Source organism: Podarcis tiliguerta, assembly GCF_965153285.1.
Source record: "Podarcis tiliguerta genome assembly, chromosome: 3".
NCBI lineage: Eukaryota > Metazoa > Chordata > Lepidosauria > Squamata > Lacertidae > Podarcis > Podarcis tiliguerta.
Window position 1 is genome coordinate 12,233,152 of NC_139536.1, and position 22,591 is coordinate 12,255,742.

The 22,591-nt window shown below is 44.5% G+C and overlaps 1 protein-coding gene across 1 annotated transcript in view; it reads left to right on the forward strand.

The window, feature by feature from the left end:
* Positions 1-22,591, forward strand: part of PSME4 (proteasome activator subunit 4) — an 85,816-nt gene that overhangs the window by 39,686 nt on the left and 23,539 nt on the right. Inside the window, 17 exon segments of the mRNA XM_083432428.1 lie at positions 1,659-1,726; positions 2,958-3,173; positions 5,913-6,070; positions 8,233-8,328; positions 9,581-9,636; positions 10,029-10,085; positions 10,336-10,391; positions 10,479-10,577; positions 11,832-11,894; positions 12,048-12,143; positions 12,842-12,973; positions 14,252-14,461; positions 16,114-16,250; positions 16,785-16,838; positions 18,557-18,686; positions 20,322-20,403; positions 21,236-21,389. Of these exon segments, the coding sequence (XP_083288554.1) occupies positions 1,659-1,726; positions 2,958-3,173; positions 5,913-6,070; positions 8,233-8,328; positions 9,581-9,636; positions 10,029-10,085; positions 10,336-10,391; positions 10,479-10,577; positions 11,832-11,894; positions 12,048-12,143; positions 12,842-12,973; positions 14,252-14,461; positions 16,114-16,250; positions 16,785-16,838; positions 18,557-18,686; positions 20,322-20,403; positions 21,236-21,389 (1,864 nt within the window).

Consider the following 22,591-nt stretch of genomic DNA (forward strand, 5'->3'; position numbering starts at 1 on the left):
AGTAGTCCTTAGTCTCCCACCTTTTTAAAGGTCTCATTCCCCCCACTCCACCCGCCTTCTGGGCAGTAGAAGAGGGAGATTCAACCTAATGGGGGCGGGGGCAGGAATGCATCTGTTAGGGGGCTTTGTAGGAAAGAGAGACTTCAGTACACAAATTAAAACCAAAGCTATCCACACAGAGTCTTTGCCCAAAACAACCATGAGCTTTGCCAGCAACAGCCTTAGAACATCTAAGCCCCTGAAGTGCCGGCACTATTTTGTATTTTGTATTTTACTACTACTACTACTACTATTATTATTATTATTATTATTATTATTATTAACCCTTTTATTGGCATCACATACAACATCCAAAACAAATCAATACAGAATTACCACTTCCCCAGTGGCACAAAACATTTGCTAAAAGTAAAGAGGCAAAGCAGTCTGTCGTCACATCTCATGGTCTCCCGGGAAATCAGACGTCTGCAGTGTATTTCGACGACAAAAAACCAAATAGAGATATTTCGCCACTAACTTGGTGAGCTCCTGATCATTCCCCAGTAATAGAAAATGTATGACCTCTGACTCTGGTTTCCATTTGAGGATACAGAGTTGATCTAGAAATTGCTGGCGGAGATCAGCATATAGTTTACAATTGAGAACCACATGTGTAAGGGTTTCCACCAGGTCAGTTGTGCAGTTTTTATTAGTTTTATCAGCTTTTGTCTAATGACTAATGCTTCAGCTGAGTGCTATTATGGAAGACAACTGAGAGCAGGAAAGGGTGCCTTTAACTGGGTTTGTTCAGTTTCTAAGGTTTGAGTTGCCATTGTTGTGCCTGCGGGCACAGTGGTGCCCTTGAGGACTTCACCTGATGACTGTGAATCCTGTCGCTGTTCTCTTTGTTATGAGGCAATGATTGTGGCTACCTCTTCCCCTCGCTGCAGAAAGTTCATTTTCCTGGAGGAGGAAGTTGGAGCAGAAGCCAACACTCATTCTTTTGCTTTTCTAGGCTCGGATCAGTACCTAAGCAGACTGAGAAAGTAGGGAGGGAAAGGGATCTGGGAGACAGGGGAAAGGAAAACCGGGGTGGGTGGGATGAGGTGTTGGAAGTGTGGTGCTGCAGGAGTCACAAAAGGAATTGCTTGTATGCCATAGAGAAAGTGACTACACATGCCGGATCCAGTGAAATGGGTCCTTTTGAAGATTTGTGAGGGGCTTTCTGCACACACTCTGGCAAATCAAATCACAGATCACATCGACCTTCATTGACTGAACTGTACAAAAATAATAATCACAAATTTAGTGCTTTCTAGTGTTGCTAGTTTGTTCAAAAACACTGATTCAAGGCGTATAACCCACTGCGGGAGGCAGTGGAAGACAGGAGTGCCTGGCGTGCTCTGGTCCATGGGGTCACGAAGAGCCAGACACGGCTAAACGACTAAACAACAACATAGCTATAATTTTTACAAGAGATCCCCTTAAACCACCATCACATCACGTGTTGCCTTTGCATCCGCATCTCTGTTATGTGATTTGTTGGTGGGCTTCTTTCCATCCTGTGCAAAAGCCATGAATATGCTTTTCTTAAAACAACAACAACTTGCTATGTTGACCATAAGAAATTGGTGATGAAAGTGGAATAACATTAGAACTTGATGATTTTCCCCCCCTAGATGATGATGTCTTGCGTGATGAAGAGTTAGATAAAGAGCTCCTCTGGAACCTTCAGCTTCTGTCGGAGGTATTATGGAGAATGCTACTTTTAATGCTTTATTTTCCAGCTGTGTACTTGATCCATACTTAGTTTCGGTAAAAAAAATCGAGTACTTTTAAATAAATGCTTTTCTATGCAGAACCTTCTATGTGATGTATACACAGGGGGAAGCCTGTGAGCATTGTGACTGAGAATAAACTGTCTAGACAGAGTGGAAGGCGTTGTGTCAGATTACCCCAGTGCAGTGCCTGCTGTCCTGTTTTGAGCAGTGACAGCTAGATCCTTATTTTATCCTGAAGGACGAGCGGGGAGACAAAAGCTTCCCTGTCAAGCTTGCAGCTGCAAGGCTTTAAGTGGGGAAACAGCAGCTGCAGCATTGCTCCCAGATGTTCATTCTGTGGGGAACATAATGGCACATGAAAACTTGTCACTGCCACACCCTTTTCCTTCAGCCCATTGCGACGGATTTCCTTTGGAAATTCACTTTCTTCTTCTTCTTTACCTTTATATCCAGCCGTTAAACCGAGATGCTCAAAACGGCATACATGCAGTTTGCAGGTGGGATTGTCCTGCTTTAGCCAAAGCTAGCATTCCTAAGTTCACTCACAAGGGCAATCTAAAAGGCAAGGTCTGGCCAGGGTCTGAAGTCAAATCCTTGGAGCAATGCAAAAGCCAAATTCCCAGAGCAGTTCCAGGTGCTGCAGGGGGTGCCTGAGAGTCAGACAGATTCAGTTAAGAGCAAAGAGCTCCAATAAAGTCAGGGGGAACTTGCAACGGGCACATTTGGTGGGGCTGGGTTAGTACAGTGGTGCCCCGCAAGACGAATGCCTCGCAAGACAGAAAACCCGCTAGACGAAAGGGTTTTCCGTTTTGGAGGTGCTTCGCAAAACGAATTTGCTATGGGCTTGCTTCGCAAGACGAAAATGTCTTGCGAGTTCCTGCGGGGTCCCCCCCCCTTTTCCCCAAGCTGCTAAGCCGCTTAACAGCTGATCCGCTAAGCCGCTTAACAGCTGATCCGCTAAGCCGCTAATGGGCTTGCTTCGCAAGACGAAAAAAACTGCAAGACGAAGAGACTCGCGGAACGGATTCTTTTCGTCTTGCGAGGCACCACTGTACCTGGGTCCTATTTAGAGTAGCTGCGGCACTCAAAATGCAAAAGATGCATTGATTTTCTCTTCCAGAGCTTGCGTTCCTGTGTGTCGCGTTCCTATTTTGTTGATGATATATTTAATTTTCGATGTTTCAACTCTTTGGCTAGATCACTCGTGTGGATGGGAAGAAGTTGCTGCCGTACAGGGAGCAGCTTTTGAAGATTCTACAGCGAACCCTCCATTTAACCTGTAAGCAGGGTTACATTCTGTCTTGTAACCTACTGCACCACCTTCTTCGTTCTGCTACACTTATCTACCCCACAGAATACTGCAGTGTGCCAGGTGGCTTTGACAAGCCTCTTTCTGAATACTTTCCTATCAAGGCAAGGATTTTAACTTACTTAGGATTAGAGAATTCCCCTTCCCCCCACCTCTCTCTCTTTCTCTTTCTCTCAAAAAGAATCTAAACTATTATTTTATTTGCGTTTATTTGAGGAGTCACCTAACCCCCAGCAGCGATGGAAAGTGTAATTGAAAGATGCAGTGCCAATCTTTAACAGAAATTTTATGTTTATGCTTTTGCTCTCTCTAGCACATGCCACCTCAAGGGAATGGGCATTTAACGCACCAAAAAAATAGTCTCTAGAAGTGAAAGCTTAATGTTAAATGCATTGTCGATCAGCTCATTATCTAGGGGCTGCCTCAAACGATGTCTCTGCACTGTTCTCCACAGTGTGTGAAAAGGATGCAACCTCTTTTACTGCATGTGTGCCAGTTCTCCATTGAAGTTACCGTATTTTTCGCTCTATAAGACGCACCAGACCACAAAACGCACCTAGTTTTTGGAGGAGGAAAACAAGAAAAAAAAATATTCTGAATCTCAGAAGCCAGAACAGCAAGAGGGATCGCTGCGCAGCGAAAGCAGCAATCCCTCTTGTTGTTCTGGCTTCTGGGATAGCTGCGCAGCCTGCATTCGCTCCATAAGACGCACACACATTTCCCCTTACTTTTTAGGAGGGAAAAAGTGAGTCTTATAGAGCAAAAAATACGGTATATGCAGCATACTGTCAATCAAAGATTTCTTCTTGTGTATTGTATTGTACTCTGCAATACAGTCAGAAGTTGAATGCCTTGCAAGACGAACGTTTTGGCTCCCGGATGCCGCAAATCCGGAAGTGATTGTCCCGGTTTGCGAACATTCTTTGGAACCTGAACGTCCATTGCGGCTTCTGATGGGCTGCAGGAGCTTCCTGCAGCCCATCAGAAGCTGCACCTTGGTTCCCAAACGTTTTGGAAGTCGAACTGACTTACGGAATGGATTCTGTTCGACTTCCGAGGTACTACTGTATACACAAAGTGCACTATTGGACTTGTAACATGTGAAGCTGCTTGGAGCGCCCAATTTCATACACAACTTTAGGGTGCAAATCAAAAGCCGTCTCCGGTTAATTTTCACCGATTCAAGTGATAACCTTTTGTCCATCTTCGCAGTCCAGATCATTCCTAGGCGTGTGTAATGTGATCAGTATAGATAGGAGCAGTTTTCACCATTATGTTGGCATTGTTCCCGGCATGATTGTCAGATTTTACACGCTGCCGGTGTGAGTGCATGTCCAAAGATGGTTAGGACTGCTTGTCAGTACAAAAAACATAGGGTGAACCTGCTTACTATGCAGTGGCGTAGCGTGGGTTGTCAGCACCCGGGGCAAGGCAAGTAATTTGCGCCCCACCCCCCCACTGCACTGTCCCTCCCCCAGATAGTCCCTCGCTCTCTCTCCGCACCGCACGCCTGGCACCCTCCCCTCCACAGTAGGCGGCGACCCGGCAGCTCGGATCGGATTCGCACAGCCAGCACTGCAGTGAGAGTGAGTGAGTGAGCCAGGTAGGGGCAGAGAGCTGCGAGTGTGAGCGCCCCCCCCCCCCGATGTTGCGCCCGGTGTGGCCGGCCCCCCCTGCATCCCCCACGCTACGCCACTGTTACTGTGTTAGGCCACAGTGGATTCATGACAGCTGACTCTGAAATGATCTCCCACGTCCATTAACTTTAGCCGTTGGTGGTTATTTTGTACAGTCCTAAAATACCTGTTACATTTGATACTTTTTTTGTGGAAAAATGGTTGACGCCCAAGGAAGAAACAGTGAAGCATTATATTAAAACACAAAAGAATAATAAATCAAAATAAAGTGACAGCAACATTGATTCTCACTGGAACTAAAAACAGGTGGCAATAAGTTACTGTTTTTAATATGTGGGCAGTAACCGTGTTGTCAACTAGGCAGCAGTGTTTAAGAAAAATAATTGCTGCTACCTTGGACTGGCTGAAACCTGGCAAGTGAGGCGCCTGCTTGTCTCTTGAAAAGTCTGTGTTAAAGGAGCAACTCAAGGACTGTTGCCTGCTTTTTGGCCCTTGATGAAAATTGCACTATTTGTTTGTTTATGCCCCACCCTTTTCCCTGATGGGACTCAAGGCGGCTCACGTATAAAAATGAGAGCCAGTAAAATCATAGAAAAAGCAATAATTAAAAGCAATTAAACATTTTTAGAAGTAAAACCACATAGAATCTATAAAAATCATGCGACTAATTACAATAAAGGCAGTTAAAAGCAGTCAGTTCCCAAAAGCATATTGGAACAAAAAACGATTTATCTGCTGGTGGAAGGACCATACGGAGGGAGCCTGTCTAACTTTTCTGGGGAGGCAGTTCCAAAGTCTGAGAACATTATTCTGGCTGGAACATGTCCTTGAACTGTGATCATGCCTCTTGTTTGTTTCTATGGGAGGTGGAGCCTACTATAGAAAGATAACATTTAAATTATTAGCTCCACCCAGTTTTGCCTATTTTCCCTCCCACCACTTTCATGTGGCCATTGGAAGGCTGTCCAGAAGGGCCGAAAAAGGTTGCTAGTGAGCTTTATTTTCAAAATTTGCTGCAAGGCTCTCCTCTCAGTTATCCCAAACTGTTACCTTCTAAGATATTTTTCTGTGATGCGTTCCTCTTGCCCAGGGCACCTGGTGCCAACCCTCTCTTGTCCATAGTAAATATTACCCTCATGTGTAACATGTGATATGTTTACCTTTCTCACTAAGTGCGCAATGCGCACTCTTCTCTTATGTTCACAGGACTGGGGGAAGCCTGGGGATCTATGGAAACTTGACATCCAATGGCATGTTCCTTCAGCCGAAGAGATCGCTTTTTCCTTTGAGTTGCTGGATTCTTTTCTGCAGCCAGAACTTGACAAGCTAGAAAGCTATGCAGATGGAAATCTTGAAATGTCCAGGTTCGTAGATGTATATCTGGTGGTTAGGTTTTTCTCAAGAGTTTAACAGACAGGCACATTTGGGGTTGGCAATATTTGCACAGGTAGACTGGCTGTCAGCTTACGGAGGGGCTTGGTGGGTGTCCTGCAAGCATGATGTGGTTGCAGACACATCTTTATTGCGCAGTTCAGCCAATTCAGCTTCTTGGCGTATGCATTAATTTGCTGGTACCCCTGATAATCTGCTCATCTGTTGTGTGAATGTGTTTCACTTGGATTCTTGAAGATTTTGGCTTGCCGAAGTCCTCCTGGTGACTTTGTAGTTGAGGACTTCCCAGTTCAGAACATTTGTACCTGCATATCAAAAATGTAACATGTGAAATGCCCTCCTGTAATGAATTGTGTGTGGCTCCCAGTTTGAACTGGAGCGTTCCCAACTGCCACATAATGGGTTCACACAAGGACTTCCACTTAAAGAACGAAGCTTCCCCTTTGCCCCCTGCACTTCCCACCCCAAAATCTGTTCTGCATAAGTTCGATCATAGGATGACTTTGTTAAATGCGACCCTATATAGGGAGCCAGTGTGGTTTAGTGCGAATATTCCTGTCCAGGTAAATGAGATCCAGATTCTAATCTCTGCTCAATCATGAAGCTTGCTAGTACTTAGTTGATTTAAATCAAGTTTCCTGTTTATGCTGTTTTGTGTATTTTCTCAACAAAGCTTACGCTCTAAGTAACTAGAGGTGGGAAACGTCTGAGCAGTGGGCCAGATGTGCCCCTCTGGGCATCCCTATCCCCTGCTTGCCCTTTGCCCTCCAGTGTGGCAATTAGGCTTGAGAACCGCCTCCCTTGGAGTCAGTGGGACAATATTTTCAAGCTAGTTGCCGCCCATGCGGCAGGTTCAGAGTGGTGTTGCATCTGGAGGGGGAAGGGTTAACACAATTCTCCCGTCATGGCTGGAGTCGGATGCAGGTCAGCATGAAGAGAGAGAGAGAGCCAGTTGTCAGTGAAGTTAACTTTTTATTAAAGGAAACGGATCTACAACTCGGCGACCTTTCCCAGTAGCTCTTGCCCTTTGGCGCAGTTGCCAGGAATGAAGGTCCCTGCCTTCCACATCTCTCCACAAGGCTCCTCCTTGCCTGGATTAAACTGCATTTGCACACCTCTGGCTTCTGTCCTGCCCTCCTGATTATTCCATGCATTCTTGGAGTGGGGTGGGGTGGAGTGGCGAACTTGTTGCAGCAGGAGCAGGGATCCTTCAGCTGCCTCTTGAACCCCCTCCACTGCTTCAGCCTCGAGGTCTGAACTACTCTCTGTCACAGGCTCTTCCTGCTCTCTAAACCCTGTTGCTACTCCAGCATCCAGCACCTTCTCCCAATCTTCTCCGGCTGACCTCTCTTCTGTGTCCCCTCATCTCTTCCCTGGCTCTTAAGCCTTCCTTCCCTGGGGTTTCCCCAGCATGTACCTCTCACTGTTGGCTATTTGCAGTATAGCAGCGCTGCAGAGAGCTTGCTGGGGAGACCATGCATTAAAAAGGGACTCAAAAATAACTTAAACAAGGTTTTAATAAGAAAAACAAAAACTCCTTTTACACTAAATACATCAACAAACCAGACCCAACCACCAACCCATCCCCCAGGGTAATGGCAAAGCTAGGTGCTGCTCCCTATATACTACACCCAATTCCTGACACAGCTTAATCAATGCAACTCAGCAGCACCTGCTATGTTTCACAGCTGTAAAGCTGGATCTCGTTATTTTGCTCTGGCCTTTGCTCTGGCCCCTTAAAGATATACACATCGGGTGAAACAATGATGAACCTTTACATTTAAAGAAACAATTCAACACTCACAACTCATCCTGCCAGTCCCTGCGCACTGCAGTCCCCTTGGGAGATCACATAACCCTCCAGCAACTTAAGTTTGAAAAATCTCCAGTGCTCTTTTAAATTCCAGTTGCTACTGGGGTGTGTGGTTTGTGTGTGCGCTTCGGATCTGGGAGATTATGCACTGTGCTATAAATGAGTCTGTAACTGCAATATTTTCCAGACTTCTGAGATTCAGGAATTGCGTGATTACCCAAGAGTACCCTCTAGTGGGCATGTCAGCAAGTAACCCTCTCTCCATCGAAAACTAGGTTTGCTTACCTTAAATATTGAAATACATTTAACATTTGCTTTCAGAGATGATGTGCAGCAGTGTCTTTCTATAGTACACAATTGCCTGATCGGGTCCGGGAACATTCTGCCACCTCTGAAAGGAAACAGAGTAGAGCACCTGTAAGTACACTTTGTTTTGCACAGGTAATGCATATGTAGAGTGGCCTAGAGAAACAAAATCACACGCTGATACTTGCCGATGTCACAAAGGATTGTGTAAACCTTGTATTAGTTTTACACTAGAATCATATGTACTCAGAACGCCCAATACATCCCATAGTGACTAGTCAGAGAGAGAGAGAGTCACAGTGTTTTGAAGCTCTGCTTTTCATCAGCAAGTCCTCTTCACACTGGGTGGTTGAAAACTTTCTCCTGACCAAAGCCACTGAATAACTGATGGTTCAGTCTATACATAGAACCCTACAGTTGAAAGGAATTCCTGAAGATCATCTAGACCAACCCCCTGCAATGCAGGGATATGCAGATGTCCCATAAGGGGACCGATCCTGCAACCTTGGCATTATCAGCACCATGCTCTAACCAACTAAGCTCTTCCTCCTGCCTGCTCAGAAGTAAGCTCCATTGAGTTCAGTGGGACTTACTCCCAAGTAAGTGGGCATAGGATTGCAGCATACATTGGTTTCTCGTAAAGAAATAATGCCTCCTGCACTTAGTCTTTTGAAATCTATTTATGTGTCTGTTTTGTAGTTGCTATCTCAGGGAATTTGAAGGATATAGTGATGTCTGTCCTACACAAATGTTCATCTGTCCACTCACTGAGCTGTGGCAGGTAATAAGTAATAGACCCCATAGCAAGCTAAGGGGGAAAGCTTCTCATATGGAAGAAAACTTTCTTGTAAAGGTGCTGCCATAATTTCCTTATTTAGCACATACCTATTGCCGTAGACCTAAACTGGTCAAACATCTCACCAAAATACAACTTGTGGGAATCATTGGTTTTTTTAAAAATGCATTTATAAACTGCTGTTTATGAATAATTTTAAGGCTTGTTTATAAAAAATAGAAACATAAAGTAAAATTAAAAAATGCAAGCAAAACAAGCAACAGATGAATACTAATTAAAAGTGTTATAAAACTGATGTCTATCCAAGTTTTTTGTGCTGTCTCTTGGACCCCCAAAGTGGCTCACGAGCATTAAAAACAATAAAATGTAACATACAGAAATCCCAGCAACTGAAGCCTGGCCTGGCCTCTCTGTCTTGCCAGCTTTCTTAAGGCTTTTATTCAATTACAGAAAATCATAGTAGCAGCTGTTCTTAGCCTTCATAAATGTTAACAATGATTAAACACATTTGGGAAAGTGCATCAGATGTTTTGTTTCAATGGTGCGGATGCATTGTATGTCCTGCAGGGTCCCAAGCCTAGTGTCTTTAGAAGAGATCAAACTCTATACTGGTGTTGACTATGGTAAGTTGGTTCCATATTTTGTATTTTGTGTTGCCTACCAGTACAAAAACTAATCGGCCTGAATTACTCCAGTATTTGGGACACCTAGATGTACATGTGTGGCTTTATATCGGACACTGAAAAGGATGGGGAAGTTCCTGTTTACATACCAGGGACATGTGTGCACTGGAGATAGTGTGTGTGTGTAAATATATGCCTAATGAACATAGGCATGCGTGTATGTGTGTTTGTATGGATCCTTTCATGCCCTCCATCTAGTACTGTTCGATGAAATCTGCCTTTGTGTTTATTTTGGCATGTCTGCTTTCCAGTGACCTGCATCTTGCAGCATCATGTAATGTAGAGCTATAAGTAACTTTACTATAAGTAACGACTGGTCTTACCTTATCTAGATCTGTCAAGAGCGAATTACAGGGAATCCATCAGCAAAATCACAAGGAAACTGCTACGTAAGTGCGTTTTTAGTCCTTTCTTTTTGTCCTCCTGCACCCGTCCTATGACTTAAGGTTTGTAGTTCAATGCAGATTTAAAATCTAATTTTGGCGATGGAAGTAGAAACATAATAAACGGTCAATCACGATTTACGCCTGCTTCCATTCTTATATAAAGCATTTGAGCTTAAATAAAATGTCCAGCAGTGTATGAACTAACACTGTTAAGTTGTCCTACTGAATTGGATTTTCCTTTCTACCATGATAGATTATATACTTGACCATTCGGAGGATGATACAAAGTCTTTGTTTCTCATCATAAAGGTAAAGCCATAGCGTCTGGCATGTTTTCTAACATTTTAAGCTGGGCGGGTGGATTTGCTCTATATAATGCAAGTTCTTCTTTTGCAGATCATTGGGGACCTTTTGCATTTCCAAGGGTCACACAAGCATGAGTTTGATTCGCGGTGGAAAAGCTTCAACTTGGTGAAAAAATCAATGGAGAACAGGGTTTGTATTTTAGCCTATCTAAAGTGGCATTTCTGAAGCTCTCAGGAAGGAATTATGGGCTACATAGGACCTTAAAGGTACCCCTGCCCATCAGGGCCAGTCGTGACCGACTCTAGGGTTGCGCCTCATCTCGCTCGAGAGGCCGGGAGCTGGCACTGTCTGAAGACATTTCCGGGTCACGTGGTCAGCATGACTAAGCTGCATCTGGCGAGCCAGCACCAGCGCCGCACATGGAAACATAGGACCTTAACTTAATATTACAGTGGTGCCTCGCAAGACGAAATTAATTCGTTCTGCGAGTTTTTTCGTCTTGTGAATTTTTTCGTCTTGCGAAGCACCACTGTGTATTGACGGTTTCCCATAGGAATGCATTGGCGGTTTTTAAAAAAAGGCGCAAGACGTTTTCGTCTTGCGAAGCAAGCCCATAGGGAAATCCGTCTTGCGAAGCAACTCAGAAAACAAAAAACTCTTTCGTCTTGCGAGTTTTTCGTCTTCCGAGGCATTCGTCTTGCGAGGTACTACTGTAATTGTTTACAAAGCAACTTGTCGATACTTTTTTTCAGCACTAACACCCCCCCCCCCAAATGATATTCAGGAAAATATCCTAGCAGTTCATGTTGTTGGAAAAAATGTATTCATATTAATGTCAGGATGTTGTCGTACAATCTTTCAGAATAAATGAACCACATTCAGAAGGCAGAGGGGTGGGGGTGGGGTAGGAATATAGTTGTTGTGCAATAGTTATACTTGCCCTGTTAGCTAGGGATGATGGGAGTTGTAGTCCAAAAACAGCTGGAGGGCCAGGTTTGGCCATCACTGGAATAGGAGGTAGATGCAGAATTGAACCGCTGTTAATTGCACAGCTGCCAATCATTGCAGCAGACCCATTGTGAAACAGGACACATTTTCTGAGAAAATTTGCCCAACTGTATGCACTTGAAGGGCAGTAAAGGGGGAGCAGGTGGTGCTGTGTTCTAAACCACTGAGCCTCTTGGGCTTGCCGATCAGAAGGTTGGCGGTTCGAATCGGCGCGACGGGGTGAGCTCCTGTTGCTCTGTCAGTGTTAGACACTGTAAAGCAGCAACTGATGATCTCACCTGCCAGTTGCCATCTTTGAATAGGGTTTTCTTTGTTGCTAACCAGTAGGACATACTGAGAAAGACAAACTGAGAAAATGAGGAAAAAGCAGGAAGCTGATTTCGAACATGTATAACTGTTTTCGTGCACTTAACGGGTTTGCTTGCTTGTTTTCAGCTTCAAGGCAAAAAACAGCACATCAGAGCACTGCTGATTGACAGAGTCATGTTGCAGCATGAGGTAATGCCCCTTTCTTTACAACCAGTGTTTGCTTGTTGGTTACCTTTGAATTTGAAAAAAAGTTGAAGCCTTGTTGTTTACGCATGTTCCTTACATTTATAACGTGAACACACACAAATGCACATGTATTCTAATTTAGCCTTTTCTGTTTAGCTAAGAACACTCACAGTTGAAGGCTGTGAGTATAAAAAAGTACACCAAGACTTGATCAGAGACCTCCTGCGTTTGTCCACAAGTTCATATGGCCAGGTAAGCATATGTTGGGTATGTCAATTTTCTGCAGTCAGGGTGTTAATGGGGTTGGCTTTCAAACTAGTGTTTGCAGGTCATACAGATCTGTTCTGTTTTTAGGGCAAAAACCTACACGAAGGCACTGTGTGCTAGCTTTCTTCTCGTCAGTGATATTCTTTCGGTTTGGCAAAAGACTGGCCACTTTTTCAACCACTGCCATTCTCGTCAGGAGCAATCACGCCAGCTCTGTTAGGGTTTGCCATATTTCAAAAAGTAAAAACCAGGACACCCCGAAAGCTGTTGAAAAAAACGGTGGGAGAAAGACGAGGAGATGGGCAATGTACACAAGGCAGTTCCATTCACATGGCATAGGGATTGCCCATCTCATCTGCAGATCCTTGGCTAATGCAGGCTTCCTCAAACTCAGCCCTCCAGATGTTTTGATACTACAATTCCCATCATCCCTGACCACTGGTCCTGCTAGCTAGGAATCAGGGGAGTTGTAGGCCAAAAACATCTGGAGGGCCGAGTTTGGGGAAGCCTGGGCTAATGGCTAGTGGTTCCTGTCCCTCGTGGCATAATCCAAAGGGGGAGACTCATAAAATTCCAGGAGTCAGCCTGAAACGCAAGCAAGTGCGGAAAAACATTCATTAATTGAAGTTTATCGTTCCTGTCTTCAGCTTTTGTGCAACTGTCTGTGTTTGTTGTTTCTTTAGGTCAGAAACAAAGCTCAGCACGCGTTCTTCACAGCCCTGGGGACTTACAACTTCTGTTGCAGGGACATCATTCCTTTGGTTCTGGAGTTTTTGCGGCCAGATGCGCATGATGTCACCCAGCAGCAGTTTAAAGTAAGCCAGGCGATTCTTCAGTCTCTTCACAGGCTCCTGTTTTGTATTATGTGATGCACATATTAACGGGCTTGTAAAGTTGTGCTAGCATGACTTTGAAGTGGTGGCATGACTTGTAAGTAGCGGTATGTAGTGAATTGCGGTAATCGTGAAAAACAAATGACACTAATGTCAGTGTACAGAAGACTTGCCTTCTCCCCTGATTCTAATGTGTTTCCCACGTTCTTCAGAGACTGTCGTTTTATTAATACCTTCTGCAAACCCTGAGCACAGACAGCTTTCTAAATCATTGTAACATGGACTGGTTTGAATGTGGGGTGAGATGGGAGGGTGGAGTTTTTATCCAGTAGAATGAGCTCAAGGAACTTAGTCTTCCGTATTTAGTTAAACCCTTAGTTATGAAATGCATTAGATTGGATGCGGTAACAAAAGGACTGGGACAACGTTTCAGTAAAGGGGAGTCATTTATTATTTTTACTCTGCTGTTTAGCTGAAAATATAAAGCCCAGAGTGGCTTTCACGAGATACAATATAAAACATGCCACAGAGGAAAATGGGATGACAAGGAAAACAACATGAGGAAAACAACCAATTCTTTAAAACCACATTCATTCCATTAACTGTGTTCCCTTAACTTTTTGCATTAGTTGGGGGCTTATGGGATTGAGAGACGTGCAGCTGCAAATATCTCCTCTTTTCCATTTAGTTAGTTGTGACGAAGAATATTATCTGAATGCAGAGCGATAGCTTAAAGGAACAAGCTTCTGCATTGTGCCTGCAGCCTTGGAAGAGTGAAGCAAGTGCTTCTAAGATGAAAGAGCTGCTTTTAAAAAGTAATGTCAGAAGCGTATAGGGTGTAATTCAGCATCACGGTGTTACAGACATTCGGTTCTGCAAACATTGCAGCTTGCCAGATAGAATGATCCCCCTGAACATTATTCTGGAGATTTTCTCAAACACCTCCCCCCCAAAAAGCCAATTTTGGGCATGTGGAGTGGTGGGAGCCCTGTTACACAAACAGAAGTCCTTGCACAGGGCTTCTGCTGATGGGGCACATTAGGAACCCTGTCCCTATTGAGTATGCTGCATATTTACTGTTAGGTAAAATGATGGAGGAACTTCCTCATAGAATAAATCACTTAAATTAGTGTTTCTGAAATGACAACTGTATAGACGACTCTGTAGGCACCTAACAGTACACATACTTTACTGCAGGTCTTTGAAGCTATACAATCAATTCTAGGTTAATAAATGTGTCCTCAAACCTCTTTTCTGTAGGGTGCCTTGTATTGCCTTCTTGGAAACCACAGTGGGGTGTGTCTGGCAAATCTTCACGACTGGGACTGCATTGTCCAAACCTGGCCTGCAATAGTCTCTTCTGGACTTAGCAAAGCAATGTCTCTGGAAAAACCATCCATAGTCCGACTGTTTGATGACCTTGCAGAGAAGATTCATCGGCAGTATGAAACAATAGGATTGGATTTTACAGTAAGCATGAAAGATCTTCTTCACTAAGCAACTGTTAGGAATAACTGGAGGAAGGGATTGCCAGCGGTTGCATGATGACCCTGGAACCCAGTAGCGGCATATGCGAGTCTTGAGGGTGGGCCACCAGGGCCAATCAAACTGGGTTCAAGGTAGCGCTTCATTCATTCCTGCTTCCAACGTTATGCCGGCAGAGTGATTGCCGTCATGAATGAAAACCGTTTGCATGCTAGGCAACCAAGTAATTTTTGTGCACAAAAATGAAACGGTTCCCACAGAATTCGTGAAACTGGGGGGCTCAGGACAGTCTGCCAGCAGAGAAATGTGTACCAGCCGCTTCTCATAACTGATTTACCATCCAGAATAGACCCCGCTCGGTTTTTGTGTTCCTGCTGGACGATTGTGCTGCCAGTGGTAATGCACAAAATGGGTCAAATAGGCTTACATCTGGTGCAGGGCTATGGAATGGATGTGCTACAGTCAAGGAGCTTCCAGATCAAAGCAGCAGGCAGTTGCTGCGTTTTCATGGGTGACGCATCAGCAGATCTTTGTAACCTGCTCTGGGAGCCTTTTTTTGGTTGCATAGCAGAGGGAAATACCACAGGGACCCATGAAGAGGCATGTATGAGGCCCGCACTTTAAACCCATGTCTGCACTTCCTATGAAACTCACAGCCCAGATACTGTGGCAAGGTACATGCAGCAGTGGTGAATTGTGGAGCTACTCGGAGCATAAAGATGCCCTTATGACATGTATCTTGTTACGTGTTGGGGAGCCGCAGCTAATGATTTAATTCTGTATTGTTTTTAACACTCGATTGGGAGCCGCCCAGAGTGGCTGGAGAAACTCAGCCAGATGGGCGGGGTATAAATAACAAATTCTTATTTTTATTCTTACTCTTATTCTTAATGACTAGGTGCCTCTAAGATAATTACTACAGGAACGGAACATTTGGATGGTTGTTATATGAGGTGTTTCTGACAGGGATGTGAAAATATAACTTTTAAAGCATTTGTGCAGTTAGTTTTCAAAAAGGCCAAATTCCTTTGGGAGAGTGGAGAGGAAGATGCAGTGCAGAGATATCGTATTTTTCGCCCTATAGGGCGCACCCGCCCATAGGGTGCACCTAGTTTTCGGGGGGGGGGAATCAAGGAAAAAAATATCGCGTGCCTTCCCGCTGCCCCCCCAGCTTGTGGGGCTGGCAGTGGGAGGAAGCGCTGCTTTCCCCCACCGCCAGCCTCAAAGAGCAGACTCTCCTGGCTTCAGTGAAAGCAACGCAAAGCCTCTGGAGCGCAGGCTTCGGAGGCTTCGCGTTGCTATCGCTGAAGCCAAGGAGCCTGCATTTGCCCCATAGGACGCACACACATTTCCCCTTCATTTTTGGAGGGGAAATGTGCGTCCTATAGTGTGAAAAATACGGTACATAGATGATCACAAAAATTAAGGAATGATGCTCCAAGTAGGGGCTAGGATTACTGGGCTTTTGGAATATTCCTCCAAAAGCAGTATTATTCATTTGATAGACTGAATATATATTTTAGAGTTTTTTGTGTGGCGGTGAAGCTCTTTTGAATCCATAAAACGCCGCGTGTTTCCCTAGGGAGGAATGTCCTTGTTCTGTCAGAGACTTCATTTGCATCTCCCTACTTTGCCAGGTTCCAGAGAAATGTGTTGAGGTCGCTGTTCTCATGCAGAAGTCGGGGGTTCTGCAGAACAACTGGACGAGTCTTAGTTCAGAAGAGCTCCAACAGGGAATTCAGCGACAGAAAGAAAGGAATGCGGAGTCCTCTCAGTAAGTGTACCGGGGCCATACTATAAAAATAACAGTTTAATTTACTTAACTTTGCAATGATATGACTTAACTAGTCATTTTATTTTGCAGTAATTTATTTATTTATACATACATACCCTGGGCCCTGACTCCAGATAGAGACTGATTTTGTTCCTTTGAACTGCCCTTAGACCTCCGGGTATAGGGTGGTATATAAATTCAATAAATAAATGATTTCACTTTTCCAGAATGCGTATAAAGCTTCATTTGCTGTTCATTAGTCTTTGCCCCTTTTGCTTCTAAGAAAAAGACAATCTAATGACTGTCTTGTCTATTCATGAACACTTCAATATGTCTGTCTTTGGGTTGATAGACAAACTGGAAAATGCGGTGTTAATTTTTTCTTGTAAGGCACCTTGTGGCAAGTCTTTCATATGCAGCGGCTGCCCCAAAGAATTGCATTATTTTAGCCGGTAGCAGAAGCAGAGGAGGCACACTGCATATTATTAAGGTCCTAAATGTGATTAATATAGGAATGTTTCTTTTCATTTTCAGGAACTATGAAAACCTGATTAACAAACTGTTAGATTGTGTGGATCAAAGAAATCTGTAAGTATGCGTGTTTCATTTCCAAAATGTAAATCGTGCTCTGGCTTTGAGAGACTTTTAGACAGGATTGTGAGATTATTCTGTGCGATTCTTTTCCCAGTCCCCATTCTAAATTCTGTGGCAGATAAAACAGCTTTCTTTCAAGGTTTCTGTTCGTATAAAAGGGAATCAAAAGAAGATTCAGCCCAGATGTTTTGACACACGACAGTACCACTCCCCCACAGGTCTTACGGGATCAGAGCTGAAAAATGTGATAATTTAACTCAGGGATGGGGAACCCGTACTCTCCCCAAATGCTGTTGGGACGCCAAACACCTACCAGCTTGACCAATGGTTAGGGATGATGGCATCTGTAGTCCTGCACGTGCCTAGTCACAGGTCCTCCACCCGTGCTTTAGCTAACGATAAATTCTGATTGTTTCGCTCAGCAGCTGCTTCTGAGTAGATTGCATTTTTGTTGTAAATCGTCTGAAGATGGATCATGGTACCACCTCTTGACTCTTCGTGTTTTTCTTTTTTAAAATGTCCTTATCTTGAAGTAAATCCTCAACTCATTGAAGGTCCTCGTTCATATCACTCTTCTTTGGGCATTATAGAAGGCTGCAGAAGTGTTGACCTTCAAATGCTGTTGACATTCTTCATCTTCCTTCCCCTATGGGGATTTATTTTTTAAAAATTTTGGAAACTCCATGCCTTTAAGTACATTGTGATTAATCGTATCTTACAATTCTATGCAGGAGTTCGGTTCCAGTGGTTTAGTGTATAAGCAAAACCCTGTATACTCAAACCCTTGGAAGGGAAAGCTTTTAATTTTTAAGGGAACATTGAAAGGGAAGCTTTTTAATGTTTTACAGACTACTGTATTTTACTACTTTGTTGGAAGCCGCCCAGAGTTGCTGGAGAAACCCAGCCAGATGGGCAGGGTAGAAATTAATAATAATAATAATAATAATAATAATAATAATAATAATAGGATTTGATATCCCGCCTTTCACTCCCCTTCAGGAGTCTCAAAGCGGCTAACATTCTCCTTTCCCTTCCTCCCCCACAACACTCTGTGAGGTGAGTGGGGCTGAGAGACTTCAGAGAGGTGTGACTGGCCCAAGGTCACCCAGCAGCTGCATGTGGAGGAGCGGAGATGCGAACCCGGTTCACCAGATTACGAGACTACCGCTCTTAACCACTACACCACACTGGCTCTCATTATTATTATTGTTGTTGTTGTTGTTGTTGTTATCGTTATCATTATTAAACCCCTGTGTGAGCATCCTGGGGCTTCCAGAAGTGGCGTGCTGGCTCCAGAAGCCCTGGGATGCTCTTGCGAGATCTCATGGAAGCATCCCAGTCCCCGTGAGATGAGGGAGCCTTGCTTCCTGAGTAAGGCCCTCCCCTCGCAACGACTCTGCATTTAATTTGTGGGGTTTCAAACAGCCGGCCTTCGACTGCATGTAGTTGAAATTGTGCAAGTTAAATGCATATAAGATGTGATCGTGTGGATATTAGAATTGCATATATCTCCACTACCACACACACCACCTTAAAATTAGAGCTGTTGTAGTGCAAATGAGAGTTGGGCCTCTTGCGTGCAAACACTGGAGAGGAGAGCTGTTAACAGTGGCCGGAGGAATTGGTTTGGCTCTAAATTGTGCTTGATAACTGCATTCATTCACCCTGTCTCAAAAGGCTATTTGATTCCACTTCCTCTCTATCCTCCTCAGCCCCTGGAAGTTTGAGCACATTGGCGTCGGTTTTCTGTCCCTGCTTTTAAGAGACGACAGGGTGCTGCCTCCGAGAGCCATCAAGTTCTTTGTGAAATGTCTTAACCACGACGCCCTAGTGGTTCGCAAGGTAAGAAAATGGGAAATGGATTTAAGTGGTTGGTTGCCAGTGCTGATCCCATTCCTCTTAACCCAAAGGCAGAGTCACACGATTGCTTTTGCACATGTCAAAGTGATACCTGCTGCTGTTCTTGTAAATGAGGTTAATACGCATTTTGCTTCCACTTCCATGTCCTGGGCAAAGGTCAGACTTGATGGACACACGTTGGCTTGCTGATTTGCCCAGTGTGCAAAGGAAACCACTTTGGATAACTAACACCACTGACATTCCCTTTTGGACTTCCACTGCAGCCCAAAGTGAAGGGATGAATTAGGGCTTAGTAAATCATTACTAAATCATGGGACGTGGGTGGCGCTGTGGTCTAAACCACAGAGCCTAGGGCTTGCTGATCAGAAGGGCGGCGGTTCGAATCCCCGTGACGGGGTGAGCTCCTGTTGCTCGGTCCCAGCTCCTGCCAACTTAGCAGTTCAAAAGCACGCCAAAAAGTGCAAGTAGATTAGTAGGTACTGCTCCGGCGGGAAGGTAAACAGCATTTCTGTGTGTTGCTCTGGTGTCAGTGTTCCGTTGTGCCAGAAGTGGCTTAGTCATGCTGGCCACATGACCCGGAAAAACTGTCTGCAGAGCGGACAAACACTGGCTCCCTCGGCTTGTAAAGCGAGATGAGCGCCGCAAACCCAGAGTCATTCACGACTGGACTTAACTGTCAGGGGCCCCTTTACCGTTTAAATTGTTACATAGGCATCTGCCTTACACTAGGCCAGACTAACTGTGCAACTAGCTTTAGTTTTCTCTAACTTACAGTGGCTCTCCGGGGTTTTAAGGAGAGATCTTTTCCATCACTTGTTGCTTGGTCATTGGATGCCAGGCATTGAAACCGGAGCCTTCTGTTTGTGAGATTTTGTTGTAGCTTTTTCATAATACAATAAGATCAAAGAAACTAATCTAAATAAAAACAGGGAGACAGAGAAAAGAAAGCACCAAAGGAAAACCAAAAGATAGAAGAAAATAAATGAGAGAAAAAGGAAAAATAAAAAGTACTTCCGATTTTCGGACTGTCAGAAAGAAATTACTCAAAATATTAACTCAAGAATGGCATCCAACTGATCTGCTTTCTGTGAGGCAATATTTTTCACAATCTTCCAACCCAAATGACTCATATTAATTTGTTTTCCTTTTACACAAAAAGTCCAAAAGAGGTTCTCCAACCTTAAGCCTTCCCTATGGAGGACACATGTTCTTCCACCGAACTCTAGTCTCTTCCTCACTGAACCACAGGAAGCATAGGGTGAACCATTAGGAGAAAATAAACGAGAAGAGTAGTGGGTCAAATTTAGTGCTATGAAGGGCGGGGGGGCGGGGAGTCCAGCTTTTATGCTTGCCTTTTCAGTTACTCAAAGCTGCTGGGTGAACCAGAAAGTTATTTTCCTTGGGATGGGATGAAAACGTGGGTGCAGATTGTTTTGGAAGGACACCACTTCTTCCTATGGATCAACAGGCAGGAGTCCACTCTTTGCGTAGTTCTCTAATATTGGGCGTGAGGAAGGGAGAGCAGCTTTCTTTTTTAAGATAGCAATGAAGCAGTTGCTTGCACTGAATTTTTAAAACGCATAAGCTAAACTTTTCTTTTCCTTTTTTAAAAAAAAGATGGCGATTTCTGCTGTGGCTGGCATCCTCAAGCAGCTGAAGAGGCCTCACAAGAAGTTGTCCATCTGCCCGTTCCAAATCAGTAAGTGTCCTGAACAAAAACGCTTGCAAGCACCGAGTTGCTTTTCCCCCATGAAGTTGTTTTTTTAGCGTGTATATGTGAACTATGTACTGTGTTATATAGGGGGTGTCAGATTTCAAGCTTGCAGGATCTACTTTTCTTTCTACTGGAACCCTAAGATTTATCATTCAGAGCAGGGAACAAAATGGCGGCTTGAGGATGGATGGAGACAGTTGCATGCTTCACTCATTGAACCGTACCCTAGATCAGGGAAAGCAGGCCCTCCAGAAGTTGCCGGTTATCGAAGCTTAAAATCTTTCCAATAGATCTTTGTGCAGGGAGTTTTGTCCCCATTAAAGTGCCAAAGATGGAACCCTACCGCCTTCCCAAGATGGTAAATCTTGGTGTTCTTCAGCAACAAAGGCAACGATTGAGCTAATTTTCAGTAAAGCCCATGGTAATACTGTACATTTTGATGGGCTTTTTATACTTGTGCTTGCTTTTTGTTTTAATTATTTTGATTTGACGAAGCAAAAAGAAGTTGGGTTCGTAATGCAGGTTTAGTGGTTTTATTGTCATCTGAAAGCAAACTGCATGGCTTTCCTTTATATAGAAAATGTAGATCGCCCAAGAATTCTCAGATTTCTTCTGGAAATTCATGTGAAAAGGGTGGGGGGAAATGGTATGTATACAGATTCCTAAAACTGTCTGTCTTGGGTTTTTTAAAAGAACTGATTGCTGATGACGGGCGGTATATAAATTTGATAAAGAAATAAAATAGTTCCAATCACAGGAACTGAATCGCAGGATCAATAATATAACAGTTGCTTTCTCTTTTTGTGTGTGTGAGCAGGTGGAGCCCCTCAGCTTCCTGAGATCAGGGCCGGCGACAGACCTGACAACCAATGGCTGCATTATGACAGTGCAAGGTTACCAAAGACTAAAGAAGCTTGGGAGGCCTGTCGTTTCGTGGAGAAAACACACTGGGGTTACTACACCTGGCCTCGGTAAGTACTGGCTTGTCCCGTCCCCCCTCTTCTGGTGAACCTGGAAGGGGCTAGGGCACAGATGGGGAACCTGTAGCCCTCCAGATGTTCCATCATCATTGACCACCAGTTGTGCTAGTGGAGGGTGATGGGAGTTGGAGTTCTAGGATTTGTGGAGGGCCACATGTTCCCCATTGTGTGACTTAAAGCTCCCTTGTTGCCTCTGTCAACAGCCTTCTAACGGTTGTCTTGCTGGTATAACAACAACTATTAATAGTAGTACGTATATGCAGCCCATCTGACTGGGTTGCCCTAGCCCCTCTAGAAGGCTTCCAACATAATAAGAACACAGCAAAACCTCAAGCATTAAAAACATCCCTATACAGTGGTACCTCGGGTTACATACGCTTCAGGTTACATACGCTTCAGGTTGCAGACTCCGCTAGGTAAAGGGTAAAGGGGACCCCTGACCATTAGGTCCAGTCGTGGCCGACTGGGGTTGCGGCGCTCACCTCGCTTTATTGGCCGAGGGAGCCAGCGTACAGCTTGCGGGTCATGTGGCCAGCATGACTAAGCCGCTTCTGGCGAACCAGAGCAGCGCACGGAAACGCCGTTTACCATCCCGCCAGAGCGGGACCTATTTATCTACTTGCACTTTGACGTGCTTTCAAACTGCTAGGTTGGCAGGAGCAGGGACCGAGCAACAGGAGCTCACCCCTGTCGCGGGGATTTGAACCACCGACCTTCTGATCGGAAAGTCCTAGGCTCTGTGGTTTAACCCACAGTGCCACCCACATCCCGACCACAGACTCCGCTAACCCAGAAATATTACCTTGGGTTAATAACTTTGCTTCAGGATGAGAACAGAAATCATGCACTGGCAGCGCAGCAGCAGCAGCAGGCCCCATTAGCTAAAGTGGTGCTTCAGGTTAAGAACGGACCTCCGGAACGAATTAAGTTCTTAACCCAAGGTACCACTGTACTGGACTGCCTTCAGAAGTCTTCTAAAAGTCAAGATAGTTGTTTATTTTCATGACATCTGACGGGAGGGCATCAGGCCCTCTACCTGGTTCCCTGTAACTTCATTTCAGGCAATGAGGAAACTGCCAGAAGTCTCTTGAAACTGGACCTCAGTGTCCGGGCTAAACAATGCCAGTGGAGACATTCCTTCTGGCATACAACAGTATACATACTCTGCTTATTTTTGTTTTGGGGCAGCAGCG